This window comes from Helicoverpa zea, chromosome 2 (genome assembly GCF_022581195.2).
Source record: "Helicoverpa zea isolate HzStark_Cry1AcR chromosome 2, ilHelZeax1.1, whole genome shotgun sequence".
NCBI classification, from domain to species: domain Eukaryota; kingdom Metazoa; phylum Arthropoda; class Insecta; order Lepidoptera; family Noctuidae; genus Helicoverpa; species Helicoverpa zea.
The window spans coordinates 7,266,119-7,293,146 of record NC_061453.1 but is presented as its reverse complement, the minus strand read 5'-3'; the positions used below and the strand labels follow the sequence as shown (position 1 = coordinate 7,293,146).

General features: G+C 35.9%; 1 protein-coding gene across 1 annotated transcript; it reads right to left on the bottom strand.

Moving 5' to 3' along the window:
- Positions 1-2,283: 2,283 nt before the first annotated feature.
- Positions 2,284-27,028, bottom strand: LOC124642582 (ATP-binding cassette sub-family C member 4-like). The gene is made up of 25 exons (XM_047181033.1): positions 26,699-27,028; positions 18,589-18,720; positions 18,281-18,485; positions 17,779-18,004; positions 17,508-17,605; positions 16,956-17,153; positions 15,739-15,865; positions 14,691-14,840; positions 13,621-13,826; positions 13,244-13,408; positions 12,592-12,729; positions 11,213-11,380; positions 10,939-11,058; positions 8,553-8,797; positions 8,073-8,122; positions 5,486-5,695; positions 4,987-5,217; positions 4,804-4,910; positions 4,501-4,624; positions 3,936-4,109; positions 3,436-3,563; positions 3,206-3,328; positions 3,003-3,125; positions 2,764-2,924; positions 2,284-2,690 (listed from the first exon to the last, which is right to left on the bottom strand). Exons 1-25 carry the CDS (start codon positions 26,917-26,919, stop codon positions 2,411-2,413), a joined length of 4,110 nt encoding a protein of 1,369 aa, XP_047036989.1. The 5' UTR covers positions 26,920-27,028; the 3' UTR covers positions 2,284-2,410.

Sequence of the window (27,028 nt, the reverse complement as noted above, 5' to 3'; positions counted from 1 at the left end):
AGGGAATTAGGTTTTACGTCTTGTGGGATGAACATATTTAGAACCAGAATGTTCACTGTGGCTTCTCAGACATTTTGAGGGAACTTCTTCCCGCATCCGGATAAACGGTGGCATCAGGTTTGTAGTAGTTTGTAGGCTCATGTGTACGCATTCAAATCGGTTTATTGTAAAAATGGACTGGCAGGCAGACCTGTGTTACTTTCGCGTTAATATTACAGAGTTTACAGGATTCAATCTCAGTTGTATAAAGTTGGTATGACAACAAAAAGAAGAATCTTATTGCATCTGTAATTTAAAAAAAATCATAGAGCCAATCATGAGCCAATCCACCAAATCTGTCACCAAACCATTGACATATAACTATACACCAAACCTATCAAATGTTGTGTTGTCATCAAAAAACATATTAAAACAACAAAAACATGGAAAATAATAAATATATAAAGTCCAACGTGTAATACAGGGACACAGCAATGGGTTGCTGCGACGGTCCGGATAGTTGTTGTGACAATTCGTTGTTCGCGAACCCTCAAGTGCGATACGTAACTCTTTTGCTACTCCTAGTCATCGCATACCTATCGTGGTCACTGTATGAATGCCAGCAATGTAACCGCTGAAAACACCCTTCAGATACTAATAAAACGTACGTATTTTTAATAGACTGGTAGGTACCTATATACAAGTATTTTAGAGGTTTATGTTCCTGCACTTGTATAGTAACCTGCTGCTTATTTCAATATCACAAAATAAGCCTCACGTATGGTGCTATTTACGAGGTTAGCATATAATCCATACTCTATAGAACCTCACCACGGCCTTTTCCTTTTGTCCTAGCAACGACCCGGCGTTGCAATGCGTTCAACGTTGCGGACACTTTTTATATGCAGAAAAAGCGACCTTTAAAACATTCAGGCCTGAAGTATACAAACAAGCTATAGAACAACTACGCGGAACTAAACTAGCAAAGTGTATAATTATCCTGACACATAATACGATTTCAACGAATTTTCAATTAAATAAGTGCCCCTAGTTAGGTACCGGTCGCATCGATATCTAAGACTATTGATGACTGCCTTTCAACGAGGGGCACTTATTAAATTAAATAATGCATCGAGCCATACCAGAAGTTCAAAGTCGCACGGCACTTAGGTTCTATTTCTGCACGTAAAATGTTACAACGAGTAAAGTATTATGTCTTTAAAATCTTCTTTTTGTTGACCAGGGCTTCAGGGACCATACAAGCAATCGTATGAACTAAAACAATCCAATGGACTAAACCCAACTCAACGACCCGAAGTGATTTTGGTCCTTGTAAACGGGAGCTCTCCAAAATGCATAATTAATATCGAGGCTAGTGGCGTGCCTCACTGTTATCGCCAGTGACGCGTACCGCTCGTCCTCATTGCGGTCACATCACTCAATACCACATTACGCAGTGCTTCTAGTTACAATATGATGTTGTTAATTGCCCTCTAAAATTGCTTTCAGTTGAATTATAGCTGTGATCTACGAATGCTGTGATGAAAAAACATTTTATGCAAACTTTTTAACCATTTTATCCGGAACTGTATCTACAGAATAAGTTCCTCTCTTCGATCTACTGCCTACATATAAACCAGTGCTTAATCCATCTTTCTTAGTGTCTATTTCCGTGTGTTAGGTATATTTTACCAATGAATTCATCTATTTTTAGAAGAAGTAGTGTGTACGTTAAAATAGAGTAATTTGCAAATATGGCTCTCGCCGAAACCATAGTGTGTTTAGGTTTTTTAACCTCACTAGTCTGTGTTGTTATTTTATTTATTGATATATTCATCTTATCATTATGTCGCTACAAAAATCATACTTACCTACGATCAAAAATATTCCATCCTCCTTATGGGGTTCAGCAAAACCAAAAATAAAATAACGGCATTGTCAGTCACGTTTGTCACTGACAGTTGACAAACACCTCCTCAAATTATGTAGTCCTAAACTATTGTAACCAAAATGGAAAAATAAGTAAATAAATCAACATTATGATGATATCAACGTTAGAAGAGGGATAGAGTAATAAAGCATTATGTCATCAAAGTAAGATGGGTTGTTGCCATGGCTGTTCCGATGAATCTTGGGAAGTATTTTACGATGACCACAAAGTTCACGGATTTCTACTGAGTTTGGTGATTATTATAGCCGTCTTAGCGTACAAGCTCTTCCGCTGCAAACATCCAAGACGCCGCCTCTTCTCTTGGGCAACGCTCACTCGTCCTTAGCCAGTAGGTTCAAAATAATACTTCGGCGTTATATTAATTAATTAATTTAACCTTAAAAGCGAGTTTCATTACCTGCCTACTCGATGGATTGCTATTCACTAATATAATGCACAGCTTAATCTATTAATCACTAGTTTATTGGAAGTTCGTTTTGTTTATCTTGCGTTTTCTTTCAGATTGCTTTGAAAATAACAGTCTTTGGCAATTCGGAATAGGTTGGCACTGTTCTTCTCGCCGGTCTCGCGCACCATGGCGGAGAAGTGGCTGTCGGGGTCGGACAGCAGCACGTACGGGTGGTCGTACTCCGCGATCTCGCCGCTGCTCACCACCAGCACCTTGTCCGAGTCCATGATAGTGTTGAGTCTATGAGCGATCGTCAGCACGGTGCATGACACGAACTGCCGACGGATCGTTTCCTGGATGAAGCTGTCCGTCCTGAAACGCAAACCGAGCCATCAATCACTGCCGCATCGACATTAACAATGCATGTAATTCTCCAAATACTTACTGAGGATCTACGTTCGCGGTAGCTTCGTCCATTATTAAAATCTGATTGGATCGTAGTACAGCACGCGCCAAGCACATCAACTGTCGCTGGCCCACTGAGAAATTAGACCCACCTTCGGTTACGTTAAAGTCTAATGATGGGATAGCCGATTTTAGGTCAACCTGAAATATGAATTGTAATAAATGAGTAATGGACAAATAAAACGACAAATACAGACAAGTTTTATTCACAAGTGTTACCTGTTCGAGAGCTCTCCAGAGGTCATCATCGCTGTACATGTCAAACGGATCCAAGTTATATCGGATTGTAGCAGAGAACAGGATTGGTTCTTGCGGTATAATTGAAATTTTTGATCGCAGTCCCTGTAAATAACCATAAGTTAGGAGATAATGGCGGCCCACACGGACGTGCATAAGTAATACTGTAACCGTGCAGTTCGTACCTGGCGCGAAACCAGCGAAGTATCGAGTCCGTCAATCGATATTAATCCGTCGATGTAGGCAAATCTGAACAGAGCTGATATCAGGGAAGATTTGCCAGCTCCCGTGCGTCCTACTATTCCGACCTGAAATAATAATTTAATTGTAAAACCTAAATGCTTATTATTTTATATAAGTTTTGTTGTTTATTCTTACTGTCTAGTATAAAACTACCAGATATTTTTTCACATACCTTATGTCCACTTTCTATGACAAGGTTCAGGTTCTTTAATACGGGTTGTTCATTTGGCGCATATCGTAGATACACATTTTGAAAGACAATTTTTCCTTGAGAAGGCCATGATGAGGGCATTTCGATTTCTGAAAATAAATGTTTAATTTACGATTGCGCATTACTATAGTATTTTTTGTTAGGCATGTAAAAGATAAAAACTGAGAAAAAATATATTTATACAGTCGAAAACTATGGGACACCAAAGTAAGTCGACAGTGGACTTCTGTAGTCAAGTGGTAGCGAAGATGAAGTGTCTTAAGTATCTTCTTATCCCAATTAAAGTATCGGCGCAGCATGTCTCCTTCCATATTTCTGTCTGACAGCATCTCACAAATATACAGTCCAGGTGCTGGACGAAGTTGCGTATACAAAATATTGTTCTCACATTTTGCATACTCGACCTCATCCAGCCCCTATGACACCTACCTATGTGACTCAAAAGAGGTTTGTATACTTACTTCCTTGGAACAAGTTAGGTTCTGTGTCAATGCGTGTGTACTGCAGAATGCGCTCGACGCTGGTCAGCTGCGCGAGGAACTCCACTAACATGCGCGCTCCGTGCTGCAGCATGATCGTCAACATATTGCTCTGTGTCACCGCTAGACCTACACTGCCCACGGGGATCGTGTCGCCTAGTGAACAGTACATTGTTATATCACACTAGTATATTATATTTTAAACATGAAATATTTTAATCGTGTATGACGATGTGTTTGTATGTTCGTTACATTTTCAAGTTCAAAAGTATCGAGAAATTTTGATGAAATGCCATCTCACATCGATCCGTTTCGCTAGAATATATGTTAATGTTTTCGCTACTCTTTGACACCTTAAAACTCAAGAAAAGCTGCTGGTGAACTACTTACTGCTTGAATTGCAACAAAGTTTCATGGGACATGACACTTCATATATTTACGAATATTCATGTAACTTCTTTGTGTCTGGGTTTTTCCTTCACTGAATATGCTGTGCGCTCATACAAAAAGATGTATGATCTATGCATTGATTGAAATAAATACATACCGAAATCAACAAACAGGAAGACGCCTATGACAGTGGTCATGTATATCAAACACATGGTGTCTAAGTAGAACCCGAATGTGGTGCCTCCATTCAAGTAGCTGTTCCATGAAGTGGTGTGCAAGTCCTAAAATAAATACAATTAATCAATTTATATATTTTAAAAAGAATTTGTGGTCATGGACAGTTCAATTTCTTTAAAAAGTAAATAGATAAAATTAAATTGGGCACAGGGCAGGAGGAAGAAGAATAAGAAAGTAAAACTGCTATGATATCAAAATTGTATGGTTATTAAATGTGTATTACCTGATTCATATCAAACTGTTCAATAAGCCACTTCTGGGCATTTGCTGATCTGATGGTAGATATGCCACTGAGCGATGACGTCACTGTACCAAACATTGGACTTTTGGCTGCAATTAACGCAGAATTATAAATATTCAGACATACAACTAAAAAGTTACCAAGTTTAGAAGAGGTTTAAAATACCTGTTCCTTCCAATCGTTTTATACCCTGCGCTGCTTTCAAATAAATCCGGACCATAAAGATGAACAAAATAAGAAGCACAGCTGAGGGTAACAGGGTCCAGTATAGAGCTATGGCGTTCAGGACGAGAATAGCAGTCAGGGTTCCGTAGATTTGAAGCACGTCCAACAGTGTCCGTGGCAAGATTTCGTCGAGAGCACCCATGTCTTTTGTAAACCGATTCAATATACGACCTGGAGATAAAATTATGTTACAGATCTCTATAATGAAAAAAGAAAACATACTGCATTTGGTTATTCTCAAAGAAAATCACCAATGTAATACATATCACGCTTACTTTCCCTAGAGAATATTGTACGCGTTAAATTTATTAATTTCGAATCCAATGCAAACGCATATTTAGGTCGTGCATATTACAACCAACAAATTTTATGAGTTTTATGAGTATTTTGACCATATCGAATCATATGATTTACTTTCTACTGTTAATTTGATACGAACCTGATGAGCTGGTGTCAAAGAAACGCATGATCCCCTTCAGCATGGTGGAGAACATGGTGTTATGCAGGTTACTGGACGCGTTGACGCAGAGGTAGGCGAAGGGAAACACTCGCAAGTTTATTATGGCGATGCACATCGCCACAAGTGCACCATGGATTATTAAGTACTGGGCTATCGTGAATATGCCTACTTGCACATCTAAGCCGGGATCTAAAATAAGACATAAAAATTATACATACATTATTTGGCATAAAATAAAACCTCTTTTTTTCGTATGCTTTACCCACAGCTAATAGGCTCTTTAACTTGATAACAAAAGTGATAGGGATAAATGTCAGTAAATAGGAGACACCATAAACCTTAACTCTACATCAGTCATTCGTAGACCGAAATGTGTTATAAAAAAATATACTATAGGTATTGCAAATTGACACAATGAATGAGGTTTTTGCCATCATTTGTTTCTTAATTGATTTAAATTGCAATGTATTTCCTATGCTACAACTTTTAATTAGATCGCCGAAATACTCTCTTCGTGGTTTTCAAAACCAGTTGTGTAAGCATGATTGTATGTAAGGGTATACCTACTCTCTGAAGTGCATACTAGAACGAGGATAGTAGTTCGCATTTTTGGACAAATTATATCCTAGGTATCTATGTATTCTACACTGGCATTGCATGAAAATAGCTACTGTTTACTTGGCTAGCTTAGAATTCGTGAGAAAACCAGTGTCAGTAACATTTGTGTATCTTTATGATGCGAACGCGGTATACCATTAGAGACTTGGCATTGCTATTTGAATTTCAAGCTTTACCGCGAAGCTAATTGGCTAAGTAGCTTATGATTGCAGTTTCGAAGCAGTTTCAAGGATTGCAGGGGAGCCTGGCATCACTAGAATGCAATGTTCAGTCAGTAGTTTTAAATGCGAAGAATTGCAGTTAAGCTGACCGTTGTACGAAACTGGAATGTGAACATTAGCCAGCAACTTTAGAATTATGGGTCCTAACTATCCTACCTTCATTGTGGTAATTATACAAAGAACAATGTCAGACGTCCATAGTAACTTAGGCTCAATAAAAATATTTCATGTACAGTGAAAATTCTTACAGTTTTATGTGTAGTTTAATGTCAGAAGCTTTTCTATGTTTTCCACTTTTGCATTGAACTTCTCAAAACCAAATTATTCAAACGAAAAACCTGAGCTCGATAAACAAAATAATTACTTATTAACATGATATTTTTTTTTTGGAAAAGTTCTAGATAACAATTAACTATTTTATAAGAAGTTAGTATTTTATATGTAAATTGTTGTAGTAAAGATCTTTGTGTACGTGAGAATTCAGTTTTAAAAGTTGATTGGGTGGGCCGAAACCTGACATTGTTCTTTGGAACCTAACATAAATGAGTCAATGTTTATTTTAAGATACACATTATACCTATACGAATATAGCCCGACCAATTATTCTATGTCCTGGCTGTCGTACTGTTCTTTCCGACATTATGTATCTCTCGTATACTTCTCGTGCTTGAATTGGTTTAGACAAAAGTTCCTAAGAATGAAGATAGGACCCTGAACACTTCAAGGCTGTAATCGTATGTAGCCAAATGTTACCTATACTTAAGTAATGTTTTAAAGTACTTAAAAAACAGCTATTGAAAAATAATATTTTACCTGCCGATAAAGTCAGAAAATTACTAAAACCTTGACATAAGTTGTGAGTCATAGTAATAGCGAAGCATTAGCGACGATTTACACTTTGAAACTTTAATAACACTATGGGAGTTCACACGTGAATTTCTTCATACTTATTACTGTAATTGCCTTCATTAGTTGTAAAACAACCAATTAATTTATCGATTTTCTCTAACTGCAAAATCATTCGGCTGTACCATTCACACCAAAGTTCGGACCAGAGAGCTTTCCGTAAACCTACAGGTAAACGTATATAATATACTAGCTGTTTTCTCGAGGTTTCACCCGCGTCCCAGTGAAACTTCTTCTCGTACCCGGATAAAATAAGGCCTATGTTAATCTAGGTATAAAAATATAAAAACAATTACCTACATAATAGTTTTCCTAAATACCGTACTTACGACATTATGTAATCTACATAGAGTATAATATTCGGGAGTTTCCAACAGTTTAACATTCGATCTAACAGTTTGACTCTTGAGCTCAAGGATATATGGAGCGGATCAAGTAACCTAACGACGCTTGTAATTAATTGAAAGTCCCTGTTAGTTAGCTGCCTTAATTAGGAGCCGCCTCTTGGGATTTGTATTATAAGTAAGTATACTGTTTAAAGTAAATTCAAGAGGGGTTTTATAATTATCAATTTTTAATTTCCATTATTAGGTAGGTATCAGAACAGTGCGAAGCAGTGCCTAAATCCATACTTCAATACGAAAAGAAATTCATTCCTAATCTTTCTATCTACGTGTACGTAGGTAGGTACTTATTTTTCAGGTTCTCTATACATAAGTTGTCGTTGACTGTGATTAACCGCTGTTCTGACTTTTCCCAATTAGCAATGTCATATTAATCTAATCTATATCAACAGAGTTGTGACATTCATGTTAACGTACCTATATCAGCACCGCCCAAGGACTCCTCGTACACAGCCATCTGATTTGTCCTTTAAAAACAAGTTAATTTAGTTACATGCTACCTGATTATCAGTTAGTGATTTCTTTTGGGTTGTACCTATCACTATCATAACAAAATAATCATATAAATACTGTATGGTGTTATGATTATGTTACTTCAAGGTTGCATAATAAATGCGCGGAAAAGTTTACAACGGCTGTACAGTTTCGTATTGATCGTAGTTAGTGCAAAAGCTACCAAATAAACGAATTTAAATTTTCACTTATTTCACCTGTGTTTGTGTATGTGAGTTACCGCGGCCCTGGTAGGTACTTGAAGGGCTCCAAAAGAAATACGGATGGTTTTAATCAGTAAGAGCCTGACGCTCTCTCAAGCTGCACCCACAGCGAGAATGGTCATTTGATGATTTCCCAAAAAGAAGGGAACATAAGGGAGTTCAAAACAAAAGACGAACTTACCAATAACTGACCCAGTAGTCAACAGAAGCTGCGCTGGTCGTAGACAGCACGATCATGGACAGAGCAAACAATATGAAACAGGCGTTCCCTCCAGCTTTAAAGTACGCGGCGATCACCTCCCACCGCAGGTTGCCTGACTGCCTCTCTTCTTCTTCCATCTTCTGAGCTTCAAACTCCTCCCCGTCATCTTCTTCTGTCACGCTGGCCATGGTCTTCAGTGCAGGCCTATCTTTCTCTTCAATGCTCTGATAAAGGAGAATTTTTGGGCAAATTGTAATGAGGGTAAAGAATTTTTTCACAAATACTGTACCGATTTCATACCCTTCTAAAAAGATCTTTTTACCTTCTAAAAAAATTATTATGTTGAGGTCATGTATGTAGGTGGGCAGTTACAAGTAATATCGGCTACAGAAAGGATAAACAATTTTAAAGATTTTTACGTTCGCCTATTATTTTGTGTTGTTTCGCTTGCGAGCCCCGGGCGATCTCCCAACCTCATCTCATGAAGCTGACAACAATAAAATGGAAAAGTAAAGCCGAAGAGGTTGTAATACCGCAACTACGTATATTTCCAAGGTATACGTAGTTTCGTCAATTCCCTTAAGTATGTAGCTCTTATATGGGTATAAGTTTAAACAACCAAACAAAATAACTGGTTAAGTAAAAAATCATTTTTAACCGACTTCCCAAAAAGGAGGAGGTTATCAATTCGGCCGGTATGTTTTTTTTTTTTTTTTTTTTTTCTATGTATGTACATCGATTACTCCGAGGTTTATAGACCGATTTACGTGATTCTTTTTTTGTTCGACTCGGAATAGCTGCCAGTTGGTCCCATAGTCATCAGGTCAGGATCTGATGATAGAAACCCTGAGAAATCGAGGGCAACCTTCGAAAGTTGTAGGCATACATAGGGTAAAAACTTGATACTCAGGTGTACGCCTAAAAGCACTATTCAACAGTGAAGATTTGGAGCTGATCTGATGATGGAAACCAGAGAGGGTCGAGGGAACTCGACAACTGAATATGTAAACTACCTCGTGTTTGGGCTTAAATTATTTGTATTGACAAGACCTTTGCAACAGTGAAGGTTTGAAGCTGACCTGATGATGGAGACCAGAGAAAGTCGAGGGAACTCGACAACTGAATATGTAAAATACCTCGTATTTGGACTTATATTCTTTGTATTGATGAGAACTTCCCACTTGTATGGATAGTGACAACTATACGTATCACTGAAAAGCTTTAAATAAAAAACTTTTTTACAAAAAAATTAAACCGACTTCCCAAAACACTAAAAAGCAGAAAAAAAACTATTTTTAGGTGCATCGGCCTAGAAGTCGGTGGCAAAATTAACTTAGTAACATCCATTAGACACCGAATTCTAGGCCGATGCACCTAAAAATAGTTTTTTTTTTGCTTTTTAGTGTTTTGGGAAGTCGGTTTATTTTTTTTGTAAAAAAGTTTTTTTTAACACGCAAGTCTGAAAATAGTTTATCGTAACAAAGGATGCATCAACCCAGTGGCGAAGCGTTGGCATAAAATTCACATAAATATCGAAAAACATTAAAGCCAGACTTCACCAGTAAACGAATGACCCGAGCTCATTTTTATATAGATATGCGATGGCCGGGGTTCAAATATGTAGAGGACTCCCTCTACATATTTGAAGAGGCTAGTAGCCACTTTGAAGGAATTCCTTCAGACCTTTGGGAATAAATTGTATTTTTACGAACTGCGGAGTAAGTTGCTCGTAAAATATGGAAGAGTAAACACTATGACTGGTATCAAAGCTGCTGGGGTACTGTTTAGGACGAATTGCTTTGTAAACACTTCTTTATAACAGTAACAGTATAGATCAGAAGTAGGTATAGTAAAGCTAAGTTTCTTTTTCAAGTAGCTGTTGCAGACTATATAAATTTAGTCTTTAAGAAAATTGAGGATATTGTTACGACCCAAGACATTGAATACATTTAGATTAAATCATTATGATAAAAATAATTGGTCATACTAGAATTACAAAAATTAGCATATTGTACAATCGACAATGGAGCTAGTCTGGCGGCGTGGTGGGTCAATATCACGACCGTCCACTCGCAGCAATCGATAAACTTGTATCAGCGTGCTGATTGCCATGCATTATTCAAATAGTGCGACAATTTGCCAGAATTAAATGTTAGGAAAAATGTTTAGAGTTATTTTGCAAGACAATAAATCGAGGCTTGGATGCAGGACACATGCAACAAAGAGACCGCTCTCATGCATATGCATAAAAGAGATAGTTGCCATGCAACCGATATGCTTATATATGAATACAGATTGAATGTCATGGATTTCCGCAAAGTAATACCTGATACCATAACTAAATTTGCAAGAACTTGTTACTTACCCGTGATCCTAAACTGTCAGAGTCCTTCTCCTTGCCTTCCTGCAGTTGTGAGAGCATCATAGAGAATTCCTTGCCAGAATTTACCAGTTCTTCAAATGTTCCCATGTTTTCAATACGACCCTGTAACAAATAATTGTATCGGTATTCATAAAGTTCCCTAAGCTAAAATTGCCATCTTTTACTTTTCAGTTGTAATAGTGTTAGTCACACCGGGCAGAAGCTAGTAAAATATAAATCTTTATTGTATTTTGAGAGTTCTGAGTATTTGACTCACTTCATTTAAAACCACGATATAGTCGGCAGCTTTGAGGAAGTGTATCTGATGAGTGACAAGTATTCGAGTGCGCCCGCGCAGGTAGCCGTTGATGCAGCCTTCGAACAGCTGACGACCCACGTTCGCGTCCACCGCTGACAGCGGATCGTCCAAGAGATAAATGTCTGCCTAGAAATAAATGATTTGTTTGGTTTATGAGTTAAAAACCAAAGTGATTACGATAAATTATATTCATACCACTTTTATTTTCAATCTTTTCATTTTCGCGTACTTATTTCTATTATACTTATTTGTCATTTAATTGCATTTCTGCTGGTAAATAGACAATACATAATAAGTGTGCAGCTAGATTTGATCAAGCACAATTAAAAAAGACATAGTTACTTTTCTAACACACTAAAGTTTATGTACTTAAATACTTTCTTTCCGTGGTAAAATACTACGCTTTTTCAAGTCTATGAATATACCATGGCCTACATCCTACATACAATAGTAAAGCTACCCCTCCAAGAAGTTTCGACCCTAATCCAAACAAAAGGAAAAACACGGCGTTTTCGCCTCATTCCGGAGCGAATCATTAAAAGCGATTGAGGAAGCGAATCCCCTGCTCAAGTACACCATACATATTTAAAATGAGCAGTATTAAAAGCTGCTTTGGGAAGCCTTGAATAAACCTCGAAAGAAAAATACAAAAATTCGGAATGTGAGAAAAGCTCATGTGAAGTGCTGTGAGATTCTTTTGTCGAGACAAATTCATTTCATTCCTTTTCAGTTCCGAAAGTTCGTTACATTTATTCCGTAGTTAACTTTTGGCACTCACACCAACAGTACCGACAGACAAATGCACTGCAGACCGTGAACGAACAAAAAGAAAAAACATTTCTTTGAATTCTAGTTGAACGTACGTAAGTAGGTATTTCAAACTAAATGCGGAGAATCTCAACATTGAAATTACTATTATACTATAACAATAGAAACGATTTAGGCAACTACTCTTAGGATTATCAAAACGTAGACTATGTTAGGTTGTTTGTTCAAGCTGAATATTTTAATGAGGACTTGCATGGAAAGTTTGTTTCAATAGATATTATACGTTTTTCCATTGTTGGTTTATTCAAGGTTTCTCAGCAATAGACAAGCAGAATATTGACTTGAATAGCTAATACGACTGGCTAACATTTGAAGTACAAGTTAACGAACTCTGACTTTCACATTTGAAGAAATACAAATAATATCGTATATTGTGAAAATTAAGTATGTCCGCCAGGTTAGGGACCCCGACAACAAAAAGGACGGTATATTGGCTTTATAAAATATATTGTTCATTTCCCAGCAGTTACGAGTTCAGTATTTGTGCAACAAAATAGAAATCAATTTACTTCTCTGTAAACAGCGCGCGCCAAATTGATTCTGGCTCGCTGGCCTCCTGAGAGCGACACCCCCCTCTCCCCGACCAGCGTCTGGTCGCTGTACGGGAACTGCTTGAAGTCCTTCTCCAGCGCACACACGCGGCATACCTGAGTACCAAACGCACACCCGTGTAAGAATGAAGATAGTATATTGTGAATAAATAAAAAAGAGACGGTTCAAAGCCTCTTAAAGGAAAATAAGTATCCACAGTTTATGTCATTACGTAAATGATGATTACGTGAGTATAATTCTCTTACGGGGCTACGTAAAATTAAATAAATTGCATTTCATCAGAAACTTGTATAAACGCTGTATTGCCACCAATTAAGCCCTAGGGTATTACAATTTTAAAACTCGCCACACTATTGCTTTTCGGGGCGTTAAGCGGCAATATGGCACCTCGTATTGTTTTCTCTTGGAAAGCTGCCACGAACACAGACATAACCATATATTTTTAATCTATTTGTAACCTTTATTACTACGATTAATTATTTTTATCACTGAAACTAGGAGTGTATCAGTGACATACTTCACGTATCTGTAGACCGATCGATGACCCACATAAATCTCCAAATAACAGAAAAATACGTATTGTATGCAAATGAAGATTTATTTACGTACCTTCTTATATTTTTCGGGTTCATAAGGCAAACCGAAAAGTATATTCTCCCGAACGGTGCTGGGGAACAGCCACGCCTCTTGGCAAGCGTACGAGATCTTGCCGTATATTGAAACACTGCCAGTCGCCGAAGGCAATTCTTTTAGTAGAAGTTGCAGAATCGAGGACTGAGAATGAAAAACAAATCATATGAACAAGTTGTTTCCTAAACTTACCTAATATCCTTAGTTGAGATGATTGATGGTAATGTGCGGAATAAACGGATTTTTTGTCATGAGCAATTATTTATTGCGTTAACTCTGTAGGTCACACTATTTATTGCACAATTATAATATCAAAAAATTGCAGTTATTTGGTTATGCGTTATGTTTATTTATACCTTTCCAGAGCCAACGGCGCCGATGATACCACAAAGTTTTCCTTTACGTAGTCTCATAGAAATATTCTTGAGGGCCAAAGCATTGGGGTCCCCTGTCCAACTAGCGGATACATCGTGCACTACCAAAGCAGTGTCGTCCTGATATGATACACTCCTCGCAAACTTCGGGTTAGGAGACTTTTTGAGCTCTGCCCCTAAGGTAGGCCCTGTAAACAATAAATTATAAGGTATTTATAGGCAAAGCTAAATTTATCATTGAAATATCAAATCATTTCTGAAAACACACCGTTAACTCATGATTATTAATTAGTATTTGCGATGTAACTCAAACTTAATGTTTAGGTTACTTGGCTCGCAAAAACAATGTTATGCTTCCACAAAATAACAAATGAGGTTATTGTACGAAGATAGAAGATGGTTCGCTAAACTTGTCGAAACTTATCACGAACATATGGCATGAACTTTGAGTGAATATATTGACCTTTGAAAGTTTTGAGAAACCAACAGGTGCAGGCAGATACTCAATCGTCCGTCGATCGATCCATAGGTAAAAGATAAAAGTATGATTCACGTCGATGTATTTACCAACCGAATGTTAACGGCGAATAGATTAATTGATTGCGTCGTCATATAGCTACGTGCCAGAGTTAAACTAATCTTTTGTTAATCTTTACTATGCAATTAGATATCTGTAAGCGCCAGTTAATGCGTACGATTGACGACTCTTATCTATTTATTTATTGACAAGGCACACCAACAACTTATTTACAATTGCCTACGCAGATATAAATTTACAATTGTTAGTCCTGTGTAAATAATTCAGTTACAGGCGTGCACAACACTCACAGAGAATAGTGGAATAGGAAACTAATCTCTCATCTTATCTCTTATCAAAATCTCTCTTATATGTATAAATGTTTCACCTTATCAGTTTTCATAGTTTGGATAGAATTTAAGCGTGTCTAGTAAGTATTAAATTAGTATAGATTGTTTTGATAGCTGGGTTCAAATACATGATTTCATGAAAACAGAATGTTTTAAACTGTATGTTACGATTTGAAATCTGTTACCTATAGGCGCTCCATCCGATTTGCGATGGTACGAGAGTGGTCGTACGGAGCCATTCATCTCCAAGTTGTCCAAGTTATCTTTCGCCGACATGTTGCGGAACAAGTTGGACGAGACCTCCTCCGACTGCCCCGTCAAGTCGGGCCTGTCCTCTGTGAATTAAAACATATCGTTTTGGCAACCCTACACGAAAGTTAGGATAAAGAGCAACTGCAGTGTAAGGCGAATTTCTACTGAATATCTTTGGATACGTTACTGTATATTCAGTTGAAGTTACCAGTGTGGAAAACAAGATGTCACAGCGAGACAACTTATGTTAAGGGAATAAAGAAACAATGTACAATTGTACATATTATAAAACGTAAGTATTAACTTCAAATATAAAATGAAGTCTTTTTGCTCCGTCTCAAAATATTCTTTTTAGAATTATATTTTAGTTCCAAGAATAGGTATTGATATTTCTCTAACATGCCTCGCCACAGTGGAATGCAGGGCTTACAGTGACGCATAACGTCTGAAATTCATAATATGGGTCAAATCTCATACAAAAAATCTGTGTAAGTGTGAACTCTCGTTACGACATAAGGAACATTTTATAGCCATGTGAGGCTACTTCATTCTTAGTTTACTCGGAATTAAATGTCATTCTTGTAAAAATTATGTTAATATGCACGCCCGTGCACAGCATCCATGCCCGTGACCATGGATGCTGTAAAGGATCCGAAACGTCGGGATTAAATAATATTAATATAACGCGATAAAATCCGTAAAAGTAGTTTTATTTAAATATAGATAAGTTTCTTGATAAGTTTATACATTGGGAAATAAGATTATAGCTGCTTTTTAACGGTTTTAAATAAATATATAGATAGGTACTTTAATCATGGGCCGATAAGTCTTTCACCTTACCTATAGCAAAAAAGGTCATAATTTCATTAACGTATTATTTTCATTACGGAAAATAATACATACTTTATGTATTTTGTTAGCGTATTGTACTGTACATTATTTGTTCTGTAAATAAATTAAAGATAATCGAGTAATACATACGCAACGCCAGAAATTTCTCAACCCTTCCCAGAGAGACCAAGAGCTCTGCAGTGAAAGACAATACCAGCGGCAAGATTAATGTAACGTTCACTTGAGCCGCGTTCATGAACTGCTGCAGCGGGTAGAACTGAAACAAATAATATTACTCGCACTATATTATTGTTATGGATGATACAATCTGAGACGGCTTTAAGTAGAGCGATCCTAGAGTTCTTAAGATGCGGACTTGTTTCTTTTGCGAAGTCTTGATGATGAGTCAAAATAAATGTGTTCAACTGAGTTCGGGTTCAAAATACGAAACGCAATTGTGCTCATTAGTAAATTCTAGGGTCTTTTTTAGAGGCGATAAAATAAAATAAAAAGATTCTCTCTCTTAACCAATTTTTTGGGCAATAGTGTAATGTAGTTAAATTTTTGGATTACGGAAGAAACAGAACAATGCAAAAATCCTATTTGCGTAGTTACGGCAAAGCTAGTGTCTTAACCCTACAGTGTTCACTGCGCCAGGAAAGAAATATATGATGACAGTTCGATTAGGATCGGATGCAGAACCGGTCGCACGCTCCGATAACCCTCTTGTTTTATGTACCAACACAACTATTTACATCATTCATTTGTTTTTATGATCTTACTTATATTAAAAAATCTAGCGATGCGAAACCTCTTTCGTCAAAACAATTAAATCCTTTTACTTTTGCAAAAAAAAAAACTTTTATGTTAAATAAATTCGAAAAAAATCTGTTCCAAATATCGGTATTCCACTTTACTAGCAATGGAGACTATAAAATGCAGCCAATCTTCAAATGCGAAATGTACCACAGATAACGTTTTATGTTTCACAGGATTTGTGATTTTATTGTAATGTCTGTGCAGGAGGTTAATATTACGGCGCCTGTGCATAAAGCGCACAGACAAAGGCTGATGTTGGCATTATTTCAATAACGCATATTGGATCAGTAATACCCATGTACAACATCAAAATGGAAAAAAGAAAAGGCTCACGGTAGTAGATCAGCCATACTGAATTGCAATTGTGATCTCATGTTTATGTTTCTATAAATCGGCGTTTGTTAAAATTATTTAGGTATGTCTACAGTTTATCCGAACTCATTGCTGGTATCGAGATTGCGAAAATAATTGTTCTCTTAAAATGTGGTTGTTACAGTTCATTTAGATTAATTTGTTCCAATCAAGAGACCTATCAAGAAGATACTTACGACATTCGCCGACATGACGTTTCCAAGCAAGACGTATGTGAGCACAGTTAGGAAGAGCGCAGTTCTCTCCGTGAACATCATGAACCCGAGGAACACTGTCCTCACTATGGTAGCTCTTTTCACCTCCTTCAACTCATCTGCACGCTTCTGTCCCACCACATTTTGGAAAGGAATCTCCCATCCATACATTTTTATCACCTAGAACATAATTAACACAATATAAAATAACATTTCTTAAAAACCTCTTTGCTCGTTCATTTGCGGCAGTTTACAAGGTAAATAAAACAATCTTAAAAGTTTAATTAATTAGTCCATCTTTGTGAATACGACTCGGACGGGAAAGTTTTTAGAATACTTAATAAGTACGGTCTTATTTACCAAGTCCGACTGGTAAAGGACGAGGGCGAGGAATTCTGATTAGGTAATGCTTTCAGTGGGCTTAATTAAATTCAGGTACCTTATTACTGTTTTAATATGTCCATATATCCCGCATAAAAGAATAGAAATCATCCGATCCACACTAAGATAGTTTTACGTGAGTTTAATACCAACCTGTATTCCATTAATAACTTCGCTCATAATTTTTATTCTGTTGTCCGTTTTTTCAGCTGTACGAAGTCGAAGTTTACCTAAGTACTGACCCAAACCACCTGAAAATTAAAATGAAAAGTTTTCACAAACCTCAATCCTTTTTTTCCTTTATTTCTATAGAGCATGATTTCGTATATTTTAATAAAGTTAACAACACCATTTACTTTAACTTCAAGTTTATTATTTTCAAAATAAGAAACACAGATCTTTATAAATATAAATATTAAATTACCCTGGAAAGGCAGAGCAATGAGGATTAAAGCCGCAAAGCCGATGAAGGCAGCGGTCCCCACCTGCAAGTACCCGAGGTATATGACCGCGGCCACTTGCAGAGGTATGATCCACACATAGTGAAGGAACATCATCGCCAAGTCGAACCTCTGCAGGTCGTTTGACAGCAAGTTCACAACTTTACCCGCTGTCGTCTCACCCAGGGAACCGTTGCTCATACGCATTATCTGAAAGCCCAGGAATATGGTACAGCATTAATTTTACTCGGAACTTAAATGCGTGGTTAGCCACCGAACCTCTAGGTCTCAGTCTACTTAACGACTACAGTCAAAATCTGTTATAACGACATCGAAGGGACTACTCATATTTAGTTGTAATAACCAGTGACAGGTATAGCATATAGCATTCCGCAGACCTTTGATTTTGGACAATTCAACTGGTTTGTAGTTCTAATCGATGTCGCCAAAAACGGTGTTGACTGTATTACTTTAAAATTTCCGTACCTTTCTAAACATTAAAGAGCCAACAGCACACCTTATCTTCATACCGAACTGCTGGCAGTACAGTGCTCCGTGGTGGTTCATGAAAGACGACAACCAGTTGGCGAGGATCATTCCCAGGGCATAGTACATGGCTGTCTCTCGAGCCATCGTCGAGTCTACTGACCAGTACTGAAGTAACTGGCTGAACAGCAATGGAGACGCCGTTCTACGGAGAAATTGTTGCTTTTGCATCAATCTTTCTCGAATGTTCAATGGCTTTGGAATTAAAAAGGGGATATTTTTGATTTGATAGATCCTGTTTTTCTTACCTTAAAGCTATTGAAGTAAATTGCATCAAACCACCTGGTATGAAAGACCAGAAAAATGTCCTTACTAGAACTCTCACGAACTTTGGCTTCCGTCCTTCGCTTTTTGCCTCTCTTTCTTCATTTAGCCAATTTCTGCAAAAAAATAATTAGGTATATACCAATTTAAATCTAAAAAACTAAAATTAATTTTAAAATATTTTAATATGTACAGAATCATAACGTTGCAGAAATGAACAATAGGTATGTACGCAAGTATTTCAAAACATAAAAAATTAAAACAGTAGACGAACGAAACGATCGGACTAAAAAGACAGTGGAAAACATCATTTTTACTACCCAATAATGACGAACAAATACTTTAGCTTCGAGCTAAACGCATTTGTATATTATTTAATACTTCTATATAAGCAATATTGTTGAAAGATATTAGTGATATCAGTTCCGATTAATGTAGAGCGTTGACCGACGTCCATCATACTTTGTTGTTTCCGATTTATCGATATACTTACACTATCCAAAGACGTATTTCCCAATAACTCGACTGAGAAGTCTGAGAGCAACAAACACCTACGAGGACATCTCTGATGATCTTTCTCTGTTATGAGATTTGCGGATATCATTCTATTTTTATTAACTGTCTATAAAACAAAGGTTGCTTATCTATCTCATTCTACGTGTACTAAGTGACAAAGCCAGAAAGACTGACTACTACTAAGAAAGAAAATGTTTTTTGTAATTGAGCATACCTAATTATTGTAATTTAAGATACGCCTACTGCACCTAATACTACTTACTAGGCGAGAGTCAAGGTTGAAAAAAAAATCTAACATTAATTGCCTGCTCATACGGAAAATACGAATAAAATGCCCAATACCAAATAAAATACCGGAAAATACCGGTGAATACTGCTTTTTATGTTCATTGTCTTATCGGCCTAATTTCTTCGTTATATTAAATCGAAAGATAAACAATAAATACCTACAATCTGTGTGGAAATCAGATAACAAAATCTCAGAAACTCAACTAATGCCGAAGACTAATAATATGAATGGAGTCCTTTTTTTTTAACGACGTCAAAAATCATCAAGTGACCCCTCCCGCTGTGGGTTAGCAGCGGTGAGGGAGTGTCAGACTCTTACTGACTAAAAACCGTCGTGTTCCGTCGTAGGCCTTTTATGTACCAGGGCCGCGGTATCTCTTTCGAACAACCCGCAGCTCATGAATGGAGTCCTTACATAAAGAATATTCGACACACTCTACTATGGAACAAAATTCAAGGCATAAAGCATTGATTGGCCAATAACACGCTAATCTAACGTAATCAACGAATCAAACAAACAACAAGATACATTTTTTCCTTGAATTATGGAAAAGTAACCTTCTCAATCATTCATACGTTTCGATTTTGTTTCCAAGACTGCAATTTTGCACAGTGCTCTATATTACAAGGAAACAGAGTAGGTACCTACACACTGTGCTAGTTTTTTTTTTATCATAATAGTAAGTAGGTAAGCACCACATCGTAGTATTATAATAGTAGTAATTAAAGATGGGTCTTAATATTACAATATATGTAATTAAAATGTTAAAAACAAAACATATGATACTAGCTTTCGCCCAAGACTTTGTCTGCTTAGTTTCAGGATACCTATATATAATACGAACGAAATTTTCTTGTCATGCATTAAAAACAGTATACAGATTTTTATCCTTTTTTGTTTAAATCATGAAACGTTTTTGAAACCTTTGTACTTAAGTAGATTTATTGGGTCGTTATCAAATACATAATAACAGGTGTTTACTCGTAGGTACATAAAATACCGATTTGTGCTGAGGAAAAAAAACTGTTCCGGCATATGAATTCATGTAGTGTACCTATGTGTGCATATTTGTCAAACCCGTAAAATTGATTTTTATTTACTCAACAAAAACATAATTTATTTTGAATCTAAATTATTCCTACTCACTTAAAATACTAGAAAGTAAAAAGTAGATTATGGTAAAACATTTCTTCTCTGGTAACCCACAATTATTTCCATACAAATAGGTACATCTTACTTTGCCCATCTTAGAAATTGTATTTCCAAAAATCCTTTCTTATATATAATAAGTTGTTATGCTTTATTAATCGCCTTTAATATACGTGGACTGCTATTGTTTAACGAACAAAATGTATCGATACATATCAAGTAAACAAATGAATTATTTGAAAGCTGGCGCGGTATATAGGTAGTGGGTACCTGCATAATTGTATGTATATTTCTTATTAACATTTCGACATGAGATAATTACCACAATGACAACACAAATAGCGATCACTCGTACGTTTCCAAGCTCAGTGATAACCGCAGCATTTGATTATATCGCCTGACTGATAACGTGATTAACGTTATGATGTCAATAAAATATTGACCACGCGTTTGACGATCCATTTCAATTCTTATTTTGTTACATATAAGGAGAAAATGTTTACTAAGATTCATAACATCTTTCTAGAAACTATTGATTGCACAATTTAATCGTGTCTGTAGATTAGAGTTATCATCAAAGGGAACAAAGGTTGGTGTTAGTTACTAGGTGTGTTAGAAAATTTAAATTATTTTTTATAATTTATTGCAAGATCGATTAATTTTACCTACTTATCCTTTAGTTATGTATGTCTATTATGTTATTATCACTTGTAAAAATTAAACTGCGACCTTTGATCATGACACAACATCATTCGACGATAACTATTATTTCTACATCTTCCTTGTGTTAAATAATGTTCAAAGGTCGAAATATTATTATCGTAAAAAAGTGCAATTCATCATTAAAAAGGGGTTCTGTTATTAAACTGATGTAACAATCTCAAGCTTAGGCCAGTATTCTTTAAAAAAAATATTATTCCTAACAATTACGACTGAACGCACGAACAATAGGATACCAGCACTCAATGAGTATCGACATGTTAGTGTTTCACAATACGCCTAAATACGTACTTAGATCATAAAAACCTGCTTTATAATCTTGCCTAAAATAGGTAATGACTACTAATTAGCCCAGTTTTCAGTCATTGAATCTTTATAGAGGCACACAGCTAAAACTTTACGGACAATCTTCGATAAAAGACTATAATCCAATAACATACAATTGCAACATGATCAGTTGTTAGGCTTCAAACGATTTTGATACACTTTACATACACACGTCTTAACTAATAATCCGGTTACATAAACTGAGCATTAACTGTTAACTGATAGATTTACCAGAATTTTTTAACCTATTTAACGTTTCAAATAAAATTAAATATTAGGCAGTATTATGTTTTTCATTTATTTGTGAATTAATAATTTATTATTATTAGTTTAAAAATATAAGTAATGGCAGAAACCAGCGTGTATCAATCGCATACAAACTCTATGCTTGACTATCTTGCTTGCATTGCAATTTTCCCGCGTTTTTCTTTATTTTAATTCACAATTATTTATGTTTATATCTTGATATTTGTAAACATTATTGGGAAATTAATTAGACTCTTTTTATTTCAGCCAGAAACTTCTGCTTCCAGGAACTTTTTGCTTATAATTTATCTTTAGAGGTATACGACTAAATACAATAGTCGGCCGCACTACTGAATTTAATTTCGAAACAAGATCATGTCTGCAGCTGTCTGGATAAAAGCTGTTCTCTCTAGCTATTTATTATTTAGTGGAGCGTTTTCATATTGAATTTTAAAAAGTGGACAGAAATCAGAATAAAATCTTTGATTGATTGTTTAGTATTTTAATTACAGGGTAAACCATGTTTATCCAAGCCTTAACCTGTTGTATACGCGCTGATATAATATTATGCGAGACAAAATTGATTTTATACTGTTCTATAATTCGCAGCATACAACTTAATGATAAAACTTATTGATTTTAAAATTACAACTATTTGCGTAATTGTTCACATAGCTTAGGTACCAGCTTGCTGTGAACGATGGGTACTTAAATGAGAGTCCATTTTGTTCGCAAAATCTTTAACATTCTAGATATAGGATGTAATTGGAGGTAATTAATTTTAATGGCGTTGAAATAGATCTTTATGAATATGGGTAGTTTGTGTACTATGGCAGTTTATTCAATGTTATTGTTTAATTCTTATTTATAACCAGCCTCTCAAAATTATTTAAATGTTAGCCACAGATATCTAAATATCGCATTATAAGTATCTAAAAACCTTGTTTCCGCGAGTTCAAAGGCAAATGACATTCTTTAAACCGTAAAGCACGTCGTAATAGACTTTCTCCTTATTCCAAGAGGAAGCCTTTGGGCTGCACTGAGTCGTATATCATGGGTCGGCTTTGTTCGTACGGAACGGCTTCCATAACTAAACATGTTTCAGCTCACTACCTACATAGGAATAAATATAAGTTTCACCTTATTTTTTTAAACTTCCTAAGATGATTTGAAATAAACTTAATAGGATAGTGAATTAAAACTAGAAAGCGAGAAACGCAAACTAACCTAAATGTTCTGAAAATTAATCACTGCGCCTGAAATAGTTCTAGGTCGGATACATTTTTGCTTGAACTATGTTCAGTTTACATTAATAAGGGCCAAAATATATGATGCCTGAAATGTAATTAGGCGTAATTTTACTACACCTAATATATTTTCAAGTACGAATTTCGATGAAAACCTAAACAAAATATAATTTTACGTAGGCCCATACATCAAAGGAAAATTATTGGGCAAAACATTACTAGCACGGCGAAAATGTAAGGCACCGATATTTTAATGGAATCCTAATTAAAAATAAATTGGCATACCACGATTACAACGCAAATGATGTAAATATGCGCATTAAAATAATAAGTCGAGAAAATCAATGGTTTACCCTTTCCTTTATTTAGTTTAAGGTTATGAGGACACGATGGCCTAAAATTATTATAGGACAAGTTTGTTTGACCACAGCTCGACTAAGGTCAAAAGTTCAGGTTTCAGTAAGTAGGTAAGTCTAGCGCATACTAAAACTATCAAACAATCACTGTTATTTTCTTATCTAATGAGGAGCTAATTCATCTAAAGCCACCTATATTCTATTCACACATTACTTTACAAACAACACCGTAAGTATAAGACCTTTTCAGAAAAGCCATCTTTTGTCGTGCTTGTAACCTTAAGGACTAGGTCAGATTTTCTCACTTTGAGATACAAACTCAATGTGATAATATTGAACAATATTGAATATCTTTATTGATGTGAAAACATCCGCATTATTATCAATGAACTGTTTACTATGGAACTTAAGATCTATCGATAACAATCAGCAATTAATTTCATTATTGCATCAAGGTGACGATGTTTAATTTATACGATTATAGGCCGATTTTTCAATCGCCAGATAACTTTTATCTGAAGATATTTTTCACGTATAACGTTTTGAGAGCTTTTGTATAGAAATTATATCAAACCGCTAGATAGAAATTAACCGTTAATTGAATAATTGACTCTTAATAGATATATTAGTGCGTGTCTGTACCTATAGTATTATCAATAATATATCGTGTTTGAGTTCGTTCCGATTCCAAGTTTATATATCGTTAAAATAAAAATTTGCACAATAAAGCCGTCACGAAAAGCCTACATTTGAAAAGACAAAAGTAATACGAGGTTTAATAAGTACTTCCACGTCGGGTTACCACTTCAGTATTCACCAATTATGATATTGCTAGACTCGGCGGTTATTAAACCATTTTAGAAAAGCAATAAAGCACTTTTCTATGCCTGTAGAAAGCAGTAGGTAACTGAGGTACTTCCGCACTCTATGCTGAAAAGACAGTTTTTTGAGTAAACTTGTACGCAGACGTATTCTTTAATTTATTAAGTTAACAACTTCTTACTTATTGCAAATTCATGATTTGCCAATGTTAATAAGCACTATTTAGAGTTTCAACAATCACGGATCATAAAAATCTGTCCAGCCATTCTCGAAGAATTGTGTAATTAAAAAGACTTTGTTTTATCTATTAAAGTAAAATGTATGGAGTGAGCTGACCAAACCACAGCTGCGTCATAATTAACTGATGCACTTGCACTTCCATCAAGCGGTGTGGCTTGCACACTCGGATGATCATAATCAGCAACTTGATACGATGCACATCTGAGTATCTATATGACTACATAACCTATTTTCTCAAAGGGTAGGTTCATAGTCATGTAGACAGGAATTTTATAGACATGACCTAGTGCTAGAGAGATTATAAAAATAAAATTGTTAAATTTATTTTTAACCTATCTTATTAAATTCTGGCTAATGAACTTCACGCATCTCTTAAGAGTGAAAGTAAAAGTTATGCGCTGTTCTTGGAAACGTTATTAGATTGAATTAGTTTTTAAAACTAAGTATCGTATACTTTTTGACCGACTGTAAATAGCCAAACCTAGATACTACACGAAGTTATTTATCGGATTATAGAAGCAGATAACCCTAATAGTGTAATAATCCCACCAAGAACTATTTCATCAAATGCCTAGTGCAGTGGTTCTTAACCGGTGGTCCGCGGACCACTGGTGGTCCCTGGAGGCATTCCAAGTGGTCCGCGAAGCAAAGCTTCGCAGCTTCGCGTATAGTATTTACCTATGCGCACGAGTTTTCGCAACATTTTACGTAATTTTGGTTTTGAGTCTTAAAAAATAATTAAAATTTCGCGCTCGCTTCGCTCGCGTATTCAGAAACTATATATATACCCTTATTTTTGCATTTGACAACAAACGGTGTTAGTATAATCATCAACAAAAGTTAAGTACGTTTGAGCTAAATTTTACGTAATATTTGGTTTATTTCCCATAAAAATTTCGCGCTCGCTTCGCTCGCGCATTTGGAAACTACGCAGGCATATGTTTATCTTTCTTTGCATTTGCTTACCTACAACTGCTGACATGCGTTTAATTTTCAGTAGTACTGAACCAAAAATGAAGAAATTAGTAAAGAGAATGCAGTGACAAAAATCTCATTAAATTAAATTAAAGCAAAAACCTTTTAGTTTTTTGCTTAGTAATAAAGGAATGAGTGTTAATTATAAAGTATGCTTGTATTCTTTATCAAAGAACTCTCAATTTAGGTAAACCGATGGGGTGGTCCCCGGCAAGACAAACTTTAGTTAAAGTGGTCCCTCGTGTCAAAAAGGTTAAGAACCACTGGCCTAGTGAGTTTATTAATCAAACAGAGTTAAACAGTTTCATTCGTTGCGTATGGGTGAAACAACTTTATTGGCGTTGCGTATGGCAACAAGTTTGCAATTAATTTATAATGTCTAGTGTGTACAAATTCCCTACCCTTACTATTCCTTTTTTTGATAAATGAGAGAAAAAACATGAACAAACGTCACTCATTACATCGTTGCTAATGAAAGATATGTATCTTACAATTACGGAACAGTGTTTACCGGCGTCAATGTTTTGGTAACAATAATAACAGAATACTTGCTAGGCAGTACTATCAAAATCTATCTGGGTACGGAACCTTACAAATAAAGCAGCCAAATCTCGTACACATGTAAGAGATTCTATAGATATACCTAAAACTACATATTCTAGGAGTCTCGGTCGTCGAGCGGACGCGGATGCGGTGAAGCGCATCGTTTTTCACTTTTAAACGAAACTCTTCTTTACAACTTTGTATTAGAATTTAATATTCCTTGCAAAAATGCAAGCAAAACGGATACGAGCATGGCCTGTACAATATTACACGATAAAACTTTAATATAAAGATGTTACTTTGGGTAAACATATATTCGCATCAATACGTGATAACAGAACGCAAGTACAATTGGTAGTATTAGCATTTTTATTTGAATCTTGATGATTATAATAAAATCTTTTATGATTGATTCGTTCGGAATATTTTCAAGATAATTTATACCGACTAAAATAAGCAGGTTAATTACCTATATTGAAAGTATATTTTATGTTTTTGCACTTTACATATTTTGTTAATATTAACGTCTACAAAAAAATTGTTCTTGATACAATTTGTCATCCCACACAATTTTATCACGGATTGTTAATAATTTTATTTGAACTGATGATAAACTATCGGCAAAGAAATATCAGTTTTTTTGATTCATTATTATTGAACTCACCTCTCCAGTCTATCTCCTACCACTTTAGAATTATACATATTTTTTGGTGGTGGCAGATCATGCTGCTCCAAGTCCCTTCGATTGCCAAAATAAAATATAGGTAGCATCCAGCAAAATAACGTCCTCAAAAACGTGTTTGGCACATCCTTTTGTTTTGGCGGTGGCGGGGGCGGTGGTATTTTCTCGCCCGTCCCGTTCTTAGCGTCTTTCTTTGTACCCATTGTAACAATCACTACATTAACTTAATATAACAAAACCATAGTTTTCAGCATGTGTGAAGAGTTCCGCGGAACTCCTGCGCACGGGTAGCGCGTTTCGTTCAGACTGACG